The sequence below is a fragment of the Asterias amurensis genome, chromosome 16, assembly GCF_032118995.1.
Source record: "Asterias amurensis chromosome 16, ASM3211899v1".
Taxonomy (NCBI): domain Eukaryota; kingdom Metazoa; phylum Echinodermata; class Asteroidea; order Forcipulatida; family Asteriidae; genus Asterias; species Asterias amurensis.
The window spans coordinates 13316399-13329872 of record NC_092663.1 but is presented as its reverse complement, the minus strand read 5'-3'; the positions used below and the strand labels follow the sequence as shown (position 1 = coordinate 13329872).

Genomic DNA, 13474 nt, shown 5'->3' with positions numbered 1-13474 from the left:
AAACAACCACAATGAGGTCCAGAAAGTTTGTTGTTGACATGACAGTAGTTTGAAACCATTGAACAGGGGAAATAACAAAGTACAAAGTAAGAAACTTTGATGTATTCCACTGATGAAAATGTTCAATAACGTATTAATTTGATTATTTGAGAATTGAGATCTGGGTGAAAAGTATTCAAACACCTGCAAAACTAAGCAGCATAAAACAATCCGGATATTCTTCCCTATTTATTAGTTCACTTAGCGATTTCCAATAGAGTTTGTGCACAGTTCTCCGGTCTTGACCAACAGAAGCCAATTCATTCATTTCCTCGGTTATGGAGCAACTTGCCGTCATACTTAAAAGACTCACTTATCCTGGATACTTTGAATGTTTTTTGTAACAAATTATCTATTTACTACCATGACCTTCAATCCCAACAAACCTACTAGTTTTTTTTTGTTTTGTTTTTTTGTTTTTAGATCCGTTTATTTTCCTTTCATCTTGTTTATATAAACTTTGTTTTTTATTTGTTTATTCATTCATTTATTTATTTATTTATTTATTTATTTATTTATTTATTTATTTATTTATTTATTTATTTATTTATTTATTTATTTATTTATTTATTTATTTATTTATTTATTTATTTATTTATTTATTTATTTATTTATTTATTTATTTATTTATTTATTTATTTATTTATTTATTTATTTATTTATTTATTTATTTATTTACTACTTTATTTATTAATTGATTGTTTGATTGTTTGATATACTTATCTATTTGTTTTTATTTAATTATATTTATTAATCCATTATTTATTTTTTGGGATATATTTATGTTGGAAAAGAGCTCATTTCCGTTGCGTGTTATTTTATTTTTTGTTACTTATTCATTTACTGATTCACCTATTTGTTTAGCCATATATTGAATTTTCGTTAATGTTTTGTTGTTTTGTTGTTTTGATTGCTTTATTCATACTTAATCATCTGTTTATTGATGTAAGAGTTTAAGCGGAAAAGGTGATTGCTTTAAGATTAACTTTTTTGTTGATTGACCTATTTTTTGTTAAATCCATCCCTTCATTGAATTATTTGTTGCTTTATCTATTTTTTACATGTACTTTTCTAATTATTTATTCATTCATTTGTTAATACTTTTAATTTATTTGTTTTAATTAACTATTTATTTGTTTATTTATTTATTTGCTATTTGCTTGTCTAATTTCTGGTTTTGGTTTTGTTATTTTAATTTGTACTTTGTGTAAACAGATTATTTATATTAATATTTATTTCTAATTATTATTATTTTCCAAAGAGAGTATTTTATATAGTGTGTTTGCTTCCCTATGTGACTGGATTAACAGGCTTTCGAGCTACAGTGTTTAATTATACTTTTGTTGATCCTGGCCATCACATTAGGGTTGTTTTATAATTTCCTGTGCCCTTATTGTTTTTCTTGCTTTGTATTTACTTTTGAACATGTACTTATAATTATCTATTTGACATACTGTCTGCTTGTATTTGTAATTGTTTATTGGCCAAATAAAGAATAAGAATAAGAATAAGCTGCTTTATTTTTATCCTATATTATTACTATATTAATTTTTCTAATTAAAATAACCCATGTGTGCAGGATTTCCCCTTGGCGTATTTTGAATGTTATTCAGGACAATCAGAAGTCCATCTATGCAAAAAATCAGTTAGTGTCAGAGTGTAGACGACAAAACTCGAAAACTAGAGTCCTTTTTGATGAGCTTATCGGGCACATCCAAACACCCCTTTCCCGACACCCCGCCCCGCCCTTTTTTGCTAAAACTTTGATGATTGCTCACGGTAGGGCGCCCTCCTCTGGTGCCATTTTAAAACGACAGAGCTTCCTATACCAGTCTTTCGCTTTCAGGCCCATAGAGTTATGCACTAGCCCCGCCCGTGTGTCCTGTGTACGTGCATGCAGACCACACAAGCAGGAAATAAACACGCTACCCATACACCGGGCGATGTACGGTACACGGAAAAACATACCTGCTTTATTCTACTCCCCCGCCAGCACCAACCAGCGTCAAACGATCCACGACTAACTTCATATTTTACCGATTTTTTAGTTCCATTGATCTGTTTTTGACAGAAAGAATGGCTTATCCAGGCTACGGCGCTCCTCAGGTACATGCTCCTCCAGTGGCTGTAAGTATAAGACTCTGCAATTCATAGAGAAAATTATTGTTTTGTTTTTATGTTTTGGGGTATATAAAAATATAGTCAACAAATTGAACAATTGTCAATTGGCCTTGTAGTAGTAGTTGCGATAACGTGACGTAGCCCTCCTCCTGAATGCCAAAACCGGAACCTATCCAGGTTTATCCTTAATGATAAACCTTGGATCGGCCTTGATTTGGTCGTACATTACCGGTAGTTGTTGCAATAATTGACCCCTCCAGTCCATCCTCTCTGACTGCCGCTAACAATACAATGGTTACCAGACCGCCGAGGATGAAGGGTCACTCGGCTCAGTCATACAGGAGGATGGAGGGTTACGATTATTGCGGCTGAACTATACTAGCGATATTTTTGATCCAGTAACTCTGCTCTGATCTGGGGCGGGCGCTGTAGTCTTTTTTTCTCGAAACGTTGTCATGACCCATCACAACACATGCATTACGACCGATAATGACAAAACTACGAAAAAAGGAGTACAATGCCCCAGTTACTGACTGGGTCTATTTTAGATCACAGTGCCAATACGCTGGACTCCCTCCGCTTATTGGCCCTACTACGCCTACTTCTAGAACTATTTCGATTTCGTCAACTATCATCTCCCGTAACCTCATCTCTCACGACAATAACGATGATGGTTCAATCATGTATTAATGAATTTTGTAATCGCAAATCGCTCTCTTTTTTTTTTTTTTTTTAAATTAGGCTCTTTGTTTCCTTTGATATCTCATTGTCCGAGGGGACAACAGAAAATCCACTCCGCAATCCCAAAAATTGTTAAAAATGATAAATTCTTACCGTAATTCAGTCCCCAACTAGGCCTACTCCGTTTTACCATTGCACTACGAATGCCGATTGTCCCTGACCGTGCGCGTATTTTTTTCCATGGACAAACGGAGATATATCTGCACACGTTCGTCCTGGAAAGAAAAAATACCCAATCCAATTTGTGTACAAAACATATGGACACGCGTCTGGGAACGAAGAGTGGAAATATTGAATAATGAATATGTACGCTCATTAATGGCTTATTTAATACACGGATCCATTAAGCCAGGCCCAATTATCATTGACCAATCACAACCGCGAAATCTGATCACCATTTGAACCGTTTGGTGATCTTTGCCCTAATGGTGATCGGGTTTCGCGGCTGTGATTGGTCAACTGGTGAGGAGGTGGGGCGTAATGGATCGGTCTATTGTGCCAGCATACAGCACATTTAAATTTGCCAATTCCAGGGGTTATGATTGAGCAAGGCATGCTGGGAAAAATTGGCGTGGTGAGATCAATCACCCCTGGGAACGAGGTTGATGACTGCATGACAGAACCACAACGTCACTACTAAGTAGTACGTAAACAAGACGAGCCCTGTGTTAATTTATAACTGATTTGAATTGACTTTTTATTTAATATTCCTATTTCAGGATCCACTATGGGGATGGTTTCAAGCTGTGGCAGGCCAAGTAAGTACACACAACAGCTAGAATCATAATTTAAATTTGCAGTTTGCACTTCATTCTACTGTGGATTCCACAGTCTTTTAATACACTTGGGGCTTAAATAGTATGATAAACAATCTCTCAAGCAAAAAAGAATGGTGGTCACACTCACAACGAATGTTGGCGAAGTATAAGTAATGGTTTTGGAACAGTTCAAGTGTTTTAATGCTATCAGACAAAAACACTAACTTGTGAATTTTTTTTTACAGGGTTAACGGCGTGACAAATTTGAAAATTTGAGGTCAATCGGTCGTTGAAGTTGCGAGATAATAATGAAAGAAAAAACACCCGAGTCACACGAAGTTGTGTGCTTTCAGATGCTTGATTTCGACTACCTCAAATTCTAAATCTAAGGTCTCAAAATCAAATTCATCAAAAATTACTTCTTTCTCAAAACTACATTACTTCAGAGGGAGCTGTTGCGCACAATGTTGTATACTATCAACCTCTCCCTATTTCTCGTTACTAAGAAAGGTTTAATGCGCATAAATATTTTGAGTAATTACCAATAGTGTCCACTGCCTTTAAGGGCAAACACTGCAAGTCCAAATCTTAATGTCAATTTTGAAAGAAGACCTATAAAAACAAACCAGTGAAAAAGCTGGTCCTGCTGGCTAGAAATTGAAGACATTAAGGGCAAATCCTGAATAGTTTTAAGACACTTATTGACAGCACTTTATTACAAATGTTTATAATTTTTAGGATGGTCAGATTGAACCAGTTGAGTTACAGCAGTGCCTTACAGCATCTGGTATAGCAGGATCATATCAACGTAAGTTTCTTCCTTCATACTTCCGTCAGAAAAGAATTTTCTTGTTTAAATCTCCCTCATGAGAAAAACGAAAGTGACAGCAGTTAATAAAGAAAACAATGGATCAAAAAAATTGTGAACATGTGCTATAGCGGAGTGGCTTACTGCTTCCCAATGATCATAGCTGCTCAACCGAGAATGAGTTGAACAATCAACTCCTCTGTGAAGTATATAATAGAAATATTGACTTCTATGAGGGCACTGTTACAAATATAGGGCCAAGGCGACGTCAAAACCATGACTATGCCCAAAGCGAAGCTGAGGGCAACGCCATGGTTTTGACATCACCTTGGGCCTATAATTATTACTGTGCCCCAAATATTAAACAGTCTATTGTTATTTTATATACCGATGGATTCTTCTAATCTGTTGCAGTTATTCTTCCTTCCTGTTGTACTAATCTGACATTCCATCTATATTTTATTTGAGTAACTATAAATAAAAATATGAATAGTAAAACTTGCGGGTACAACCATGAGTAAGATCTCTTTTGAAGGAGTGGTGGCTCTGAAAAGAGCCGGTTTGGTCTCGACGTTTCAAACAGTATACTCTGCTCGTCTTCAGGAGAATTAACAATTATATTCAGCTTCACCTGAAGATGAGCAGAGTATATTGTTCGAAGCGTTGAGACCAAACTGGATCTTTTCAGAGCCACCACTCCTTCAAAAGAGACTTTACTCATGATTGTACCCGCAAGTTTACTATTCATATTTGTATTTATAGTTACTCTTATTCTCCACACCATTTATATTTTAAATGTTTGTCTCTCAGAGATGTTAGCAAAAAGGCCTAGTCAAGAGAATTTGCATGATGCACTGGCCCAAGTAAAAAACTGATAAAAGAATAATTTTTCTGCGATTTGTACAAATCAACAATTAAAGTGCTTTGGATGTTCTTGATGAAAATAATAATAATAATAATCGCCACTTATATAGCTCTTCACACAACAGTCCCATGAAGCCCTTTACAAAAATTAATGAGTAAACAGGTAAGTTTTCAGCAGATGTTTGAAAATGTTATCGTTTGGAGCAGCTCTGATATGGCTAACTATTTTATTTATTTTTAAATATTTTTCAGAGTTCAGCCTGGAGACCTGTCGTGTAATGATAGCTATGCTGGACGTATCCTTTTATTATTGTTACTGCCACACAATATACAGTTTGTAGTATCAGGATAAGTTGTTTGTGTGCAATTTCTATTGCGTTTGCGGGAAATATGTTTTGTCTTATTCAAGGCAATGCAAACGATCAATGTTTATCACCCCCTTCTCCCCCCCCCCCCCCCTTCGCAACAAAAAAATAAAGTGTTTTTTAGGCTCATATGTCCTGGGGAAACAAATGTTGCTGAGATAATACTGTCATCTTCAAGAAAGAAGTTGTATCGTTGCTTATTTTTATTAACATATAGTAAATTGTTTTATCCAGTCATGCTGAAAGAGTTGTTTGTCGAATATATTATTTTGGAGAAGCAGACCAACGAGGGTAGAAAACATTTTTATTTTTTTTTAAATGGCCACATCAATTTTGCTAAAATAAATTTTATATTTATAGGGGTGTGATAGGCACTTTACAAAAACCCAGTATTATTGTTATCATTTTTATTTGCACAACTTGTGAAGTAGGTCTTGTTATGAATGAAATAATTTGATTAATTCCCAGACATAAATAGAAACTTAAGATAACAAACTGATTAGACACAATTGAGTAGATGTTGTCCTTGACCATGTTGTGTACAGCGAGATTACTCCGGTAAGATGGGGTTTACAGAGTTCAAGGAACTATGGACTGTCATTAACCAATGGAAGCAGACGTTCACTCAGTTTGACGCTGACAGGTCAGGAACAATACAGGGACACGAGCTGCATAATGCAATCAAGAGTTTTGGTAAGTTAAAGCCATTGGACCCTTTCGGTAAACAGTGTTGTCCAAGGCCCACACTTTGTGTACCACAACTTCTATATCAAATAGCAAACCTGTGAAAATTTAGGCTCAATCGGTCATCTGAGTTGGGAGAAAACAACGGAAAAACCCACCCTTGTTTCCGCGCATTTCGCAGTGTCATGACATGTGTTTAAAATAAACCCGTAATTCTCGTTAACGAGAATTGATACTGTTTTACTGTTTGAGCAAAAAGGAAAACATTTCATTGAATAATATTTCAAGAGAAGTATTTCACCACTACCTTCTGTAAACCCTGTAAGTTATTTGTAAATCTGTGAACTTTTTTTTTTTTTTTTACCGAAAGGGTCCAATGGCTTTAAAAGAGAATTGTTATACCTCGGTAACAAATTGTGACGTTTTATGTGGTGATGTAATACAAAGACGCATGTACCATGGCTGCACAGCGCAGAGGGTAACATGAGTTTTGTCAACCGGTGTACAATATTTTGATCGTTCCTACCGTTAGTCGATTTGCAGCGCTTTGTACGAAACAGATCATGAACAGTACAGGGACATGAGCTGCAGATTGCAATCAAAAGTATAAAGAGATATATGATAATAGACTGGGGCTTAGGCATGCAACTCTTCCGCGGATCCGCCATTGTCCAAGTTTCATGAAATAGAAGTCCACCATTACAAAAAAAAATCTGCGCCAACTAAAATCAGGCTCCATGAAAGAAAAAAAGTTGTGCGGAAGGTTACACACAAAAGCATTACACAGTTCAGACACAGACGCAAGTTCTCCTCGCACAGCATATATGCTGCACTATTTTTTTGCATAGTCTGGCTCCTTGATGTTTTTTGTTGGTTGTTGTATAAGGGATTTCAGGGGATCCAGACACTGTAAGGACTCAATATCAAAATTCTGCTAGCTTCGGTCCACGCAATCCCCTCGTTCGTTGGAAATAGAGCCTATACGGTATTACCATAGAGGTTGACCAACTCGACAAGAATGTCTTGCACCAAGACGAAGAATGTCTTGCACCAAGACTTATCAATGCTAAGCTTGCTGGATCGTTCATGTATGTATAGTGGATATTTTGACCATTTTGATCCTCACGCTACAACTTGTATCCACAATGTCTTGGTGTGTTGATCACTTCACCACACCACACTCGCTCAAACAGTTCTTGTTGGCGGGATCGTGGCTTACAGAAACGCCCTCTAGCGGTTGAAATTGGGTCTATTTGGTATTACCATAGAGGTTGACCAACTCAACAAGAACGTCATGTATGAAAACTGATCAATGCTATACAAGCCTACTCCAGAAGACGATCAGAGTGTATTGATCGAAGTGTCGAGTTGAAACCAACGGTTCTTTTCAGAACCACCCCAACTCACTAAGAGATTATCATGGATACATGGTGTTACCGCAAACCTTTACTTTTTTGTAGTTCCACCATCCAGTTTCAAATCTTACTTAATGCTAAGCTTGGTGGACCATTCATTGATGTATAGTTGACATTTTGACCATTTTGATCCTTAGGTTACAACTTGTCTCCACAATGTCTTGGTGTGTTGATCAGACGGTACGAGAAGTCAGGTCATATTACCTTTGATGACTTTGTGTCTTGTGTGGTACGCTTAAGAGCACTCACAGGTGAGTTCAGTTTAGACTCATGTGATAAGCATGGTTAGCATGGTTATGTTATTAATTTTTGGTTTGTACCCATACACCGATGTAGGGGAGCACTGTATACTCAGTACTTTCCCCGAGTCCTGTGAACAAATATCACAGGCATCACTCACGACCCTTGCAATTCCAGAGCAGTGTCTTACCAAAATTTTGGTTTTGTATATGGGTAAAAGCCAAAATTTAATAAAATTCTTTATCACTGATGCAAATTTAACATCATCTCTTATTGACCCATTTCACCTGACGTCATCATCAGAAAAATGCTTGACTGCGCCATACTGGTGGGCAATTTCCCTGTGCGGTTTCATATATAACTCTATGCATTGAGTATGCTGTGCGTTATGCAGTGAAGTGAGTGTTTTAGGCGACGCGGCGTTAATACATGTAAACCTAACTGCCCACCAACATGGTGAGCTTGGCATCAGTCGCCGCGTGTGACACGCGTGCAAGGGGTCAATATTGTTATGTTATCAATCATAAGATGAACATTTAAAGACATCCAGCTAAAAGTCTCTGTTATGCTTTCTTTTTATTTGCAGCCACTTTCCAGAGTAGAGACACACAGCGAAATGGTTATGCAAATTTCCAGTATGATGATGTAAGTGTTTTTTTTTTTTGTGTTTGGAGTTTATTAAAGGCACTGGACACTATTTGTAACTACTCAAAAAACTTACTTGGTAACGAGCAATGGAGAGCTGTTGATAGTATAAAACATTGTGAGAAAAAGGCTCCCTCTGAAGTAGGCCTACCGTAGTTTTTGAGAAATAGGTAATTTCTCACTCAAAAGTTTAAAGACTTTTCGGCAACTAGTAGACAAATTTGTGCAACAAGGGTATTTTTTTCATTATTCTGTTTCGATGACCAATTGAGCCCACATTTTCTGAGGTTTGTTTTTATGCAATATGTTAAAATACACCAAGTGAGCAAACTGGTCTTTGACAATGTCACCAAACATGTCCAGTGCCTTTAAAGAGACTTTATTAGTGTACACGGTGTCTCGGCAAACCTTGATTGATTACTCTTGTTCATGGATGAGATGCAGTAAGTGTAAACATCATTTACAGATGAGAATTGCAAGGGGTTTACGGGCGCATATCCGTCACTCATATTTCTAATATGTCTCGGAATTGATCATAATAAGCAAACCATAACATTTCATTTCATAATAATACTTATAATAGTGACTTCTTAGATAGCGCTCATATTGTCACTCTGTGACGCTCAAGGCACTTTAACACTCAGTATTTTCCTGCAAGGTATGCAGGACGACGATTGAATTATGAGACCTACTCCTTTTAACATAGCACCATGTAATGGTTTACAAGGTGCTGTGGTGCAATATGCAGCCAAGAAAACCAGGAACACCGGGGGCGAAACCCCTTCTCTTTCGAGTGCACTTGGTTGTTTTTACATCCATAACACAACACACAGGACCAACGGCTTTACGTCTCTTACTAGCCGAGTATATGCATGCGCAGTGTAACAACGTTCATGTGTCTGTGCTATTTTTTGTTTTTCCCCATGTACAGTTCATTAGAAGCGTCATGACCATTTAATCTCTCTCGCTCTCGATCTCTGAATGTGAAATTCATCGCTGATGTGTAAATACTCAAAAGAAGCTGCCACCAGTTGTAAAAAAGTGGTTAACAACACAGAAACAAATAATGAATTTAAAACTTTTAACACGTAGTGATAAAACTTCTTGTAATAAACTTTATATTGTGTTGATGTGATGCACCCCCCCCCCCAACTGTAGGCCTGTATGCTTCGTTTTTGAAAGGGCAAAGGCACCAAGGCATTTTCCCCCTGGTAAATGACACCCTGTATGAGGAAATTGTAAATTTCTACTGGTGCATTTTAAGGGCACCAAGGCAGTGACCAGGGCCCAATTTGATAGAGCTGTTTAAGCACAAAAAGTAGCTACAAAGCACAACAAAATTAAGCTTACCAAAATAAGGTTACCAGCCAAAGTAACATGTCACATGTACACTTTGTGACTGGTAACCTACTTATTTTTGCTTACAAAAAGTAGCTACAAAGCACAACAAAATTAAGCTTACCAGAATAAGGTTACCAGCCAAAGTACCATCTCACATGTACACTTTTTGACTGGTAACCTACTTATTTTTGCTTAGCAGAAAGGTGTGGAGCATAATTCTGTACTAAAGCAACTCTATGAAATTGGGGCATGGAGGCATTCACCTTTGTTGCCTCTGTGAAGTATCAGGCCTGCAACTGTCTATGCACTGTGAGTGTTTAGTACAATTGGATAGTATTCAACTTGATGTCATGGACACTGTTTCTCGATATTTTTTAACTTAATGATGTGTCCTTGTTATTGTTCTTAACAGTTCATCAAGTCTGTCTCTTGCCTGTAGGAGGACGACTGATCGCTATCCTATGACAAGCCCATAGTTTGTTAGGTTTATTTTGTTATATCTCGGGGGTTTACTTCTTATATTATATCTGGGTTATTTTCTTACATCTTAAAATTGTCCTTAAAATATATGATCTTACCATCCAGAAGCCAATTTCACGAAACTTTACGCAACTGTGTAAGTCCACTTGCACAAAGCATAAACGTTGCGCAAGTGGATTACACGGCTGCAGGGATGGAAGACAAAGCCCTAATATTTCCTCACTTATAAGTCGGAGGGTTTTTGTTCATTGTTCTTCAGAATAAAGTATTACATATAAAACAAATTATTTTCTAGATTTACATTTTAAAATTTGCACAACTAAAACATTAGAAAACAAGAAGAAAATTAGCAGTTCATCTTGTTTAAGAGTTAAGTCTTTCATTTCAATTGATATTACAACTCAACATTTTTGTGAATTTCCATAATAAAGAGCCAAAGGTCATGTACTTCAAAGATGTTAACTTTGCATTAGGGATAAAGAAATTAATTTAGATTTTACCCTTACACTGATGTGTATTAAACAAGGTACATGTATACTCGGTACTTTCGCGAGTTCTGTGAAAAAAATCCACAGGCAAATCACTCGTTTGGTATTTGAACTCACGACCTTTGTACTGCAAGAGCAGGTGTCTTAACACTAGCCCACTGAGCTAAACCCAAGGCTGTTTATAGTCATCCAGTTTCATAGAGTTCATTGAACAAGCTCAAAAGTTTTAAGGAAAGCTAAATTACGTGGTTATGACAAACTTAAAGCTAAGTGTGTTTATCTAGAAATTAAAACTTCAATTTTGTAGTAGACCCTTTCCACGAAATATGTAAATTGCAAGTTATGCGTGCGCACTAACACTTTGGTTGGCAAAATGAAAGAACATTGTGACTGTTTGTAATGGGATGATAGTGGCGTGACGCAGACGGGTTTGGCGTCTACTTAAAGTGCACGTCTCTATGGCGTTTGCCAACCAACAGTGTCTGTACGCATGTGTGAATGTAATAAGGGTATTTCATGTGATGGGTCTATTGTTATGTACCTGTACACATAGATATAGATGTTCACTTTTTATTTTTAACTTAAACTACTTGTATTTTCATTTTGTTCGTTTTGTCTTAATTTCTAAAGAGATGGTTATAAGCAGCTGGTTATAAATAACTGATAAACAGACCCTTTTCGAAACCACAGCTTTGGCTCCAGATTCGACTCAGGATAGCTTTGCTCTGCTGTTTTGATAATTGCACATGCTTTGCTACGTGCTCAAGGCTTCGGATGTGAGAACAGAGCCTGAAGCCAAATCCAAAGCCGAAGCCGTGGATTTGAAAAGGTCCATAGACATGCTTGATAGTAGTGCCAACCAGTCGGTAGTCTTGGTGCAAGGCGTTCTTGTTTCTTATCACTCAACTAACGTGTTTCACACTATTCAAACTATCGTACCCATTGGGTGGAACCCTGTGTGAAATTCAGGAACGTCTTTCATCAAGACTTACTTATAAGTAGCCAAGGAAGTGCAGCCCAAAAAACACAGTTTAGTGTTCACAAATAAGAATTTATTTTAATATCATTCAAATAGGGAGCACATAGGTTTTTCTTTTTTGTCTTGGGATGGATTGTCTTGTCGACACCTGTACTATAATAAAGTAGTTTTACTATACACACTGTTACTGACCATTAACAAAACATACTTTGAACTGTGCCTATGTAACATTTTAACAAGTATATTGTGAGAAAAGTAAAATCAATCATGTAGTTGAATAAAAAAGTTAATAGTGTCTATTTCGACAATTGAATCGTGTTAACTTCCCTGTATTGTCATGATTACACCTTAATGCAAACTTGTGTACAATTATAAAGTGGTACATTGTAAACAATTATTTTTTTTTAAACAGCTCTATAGAAACAAATACAATACGACAAACGATAACATCAATGTTTTACATGTATTTTTGGTCATCATTTGCATTTCAGGTTTTTTTCTCCAAATCTGTTATTATTGAACAAAAGTTATAATGGCATACAAGGTTAGACTAGAAGCAGTGATTTGAGACAATGTTCAATTGTAGAATTGCATTTTTTATTGATTCTCATGAGAGTAATAAACTTGTATAACTTTGAAGTTCACCTTGAACCATTGTCCTTGTAAAATGTATAAAAAGTTTCTGGTTTTATTAGGTGTCATTTAAAAAGTTTATTATTTTGGGGGATTTGAACCTGCATTAGCAACCTTTATTTTCACAGTGACCTAACTACTAATAACAGCTCTCCATTGCTCTTTACAAAAATTATTTTGAGTAATTACCAATAGTGTCCAATGTCTTTAAGTGAGAGAGAATAGCCTTTACGTTGGCAGTCTGACTATTTGTCTTTTAATACAAAAATTGATTTACAAATATTGTATGTTTGTTGCTGCTGTATGTAAAATACTGCAAAGTCCACAGTGTGACCACTTAATTTTTATTTAACTCACACAAACGGGCTCTTAAACATTCATGGAGTGAATGGTACTCTCCAAATGTAAAAGAGTGAAAACCACCACTCTTTAATTAGTGCTTTACATTTCGAGCTGTCCTTCATATGGCTCTTTAAAAAGAGTGGTGGTTATTTCACTCTTTTAGAGGGGTTTCACTCCAGGACAGAGTAAAAAGTCACTAAAAAAGATGCAAACTTCAATCTAAAAGAGTGGTAGACCACTCGAAAAAGAGTTGTCCGTTATATGGCTCTTCAAAGAGTGCTTTTTCACTCCTTTACATTTAGAGAGTAGATTACATCATTTGCAGACATAGACAAAAATTCTCCCAAGTAACTACACAATATTAACTTTTACTGAAAGAAGGCTAAATTCCTCCCAAGCATCACATGAATCTTGTTGCCATGTGTAGGGCCTATACTATCATTTCAAAGAAAAATTCAATTTGTATAATTTTGAAGCGTTATCAGCCACTCAATCTTGTGTTAGTTTTCCTCAGCAGTCACTGACTGACAA

General features: G+C 36.4%; 1 protein-coding gene across 2 annotated transcripts; it reads left to right on the top strand.

Moving 5' to 3' along the window:
• Nucleotides 1–1916: 1916 nt before the first annotated feature.
• On the top strand, nt 1917–12619 carry LOC139948747 (grancalcin-like). Of its 2 annotated transcripts, none has more exons than XM_071947051.1 (8): nt 1917–2166; nt 3621–3659; nt 4398–4467; nt 5584–5627; nt 6242–6389; nt 7933–8046; nt 8622–8680; nt 10434–12619. In XM_071947051.1, the coding sequence occupies exons 1-8, from the start codon at nt 2116–2118 to the stop codon at nt 10458–10460; spliced, it is 552 nt and encodes a 183-aa protein (XP_071803152.1). In that variant the 5' UTR covers nt 1917–2115; the 3' UTR covers nt 10461–12619. The 2 variants fall into 2 exon arrangements, with proteins under 2 accessions (XP_071803152.1, XP_071803151.1); XM_071947050.1 differs by having other exon boundaries at nt 9612–12619.
• The last annotated feature ends 855 nt before the right edge of the window (nt 12620–13474 follow it).

Excerpts from the sequence above, each read along its gene's own strand:
- LOC139948747 (XM_071947051.1), top strand. The coding sequence starts at position 2,116 with ATGGCTTATCCAGGCTACGGCGCTCCTCAGGTACATGCTCCTCCAGTG. Across the intron at positions 8,047-8,621 it reads ACGCTTAAGAGCACTCACAG|CCACTTTCCAGAGTAGAGAC; the intron begins GTGAGTTCAGTT and ends TTTTATTTGCAG. Across the intron at positions 8,681-10,433 it reads CAAATTTCCAGTATGATGAT|TTCATCAAGTCTGTCTCTTG; the intron begins GTAAGTGTTTTT and ends TGTTCTTAACAG.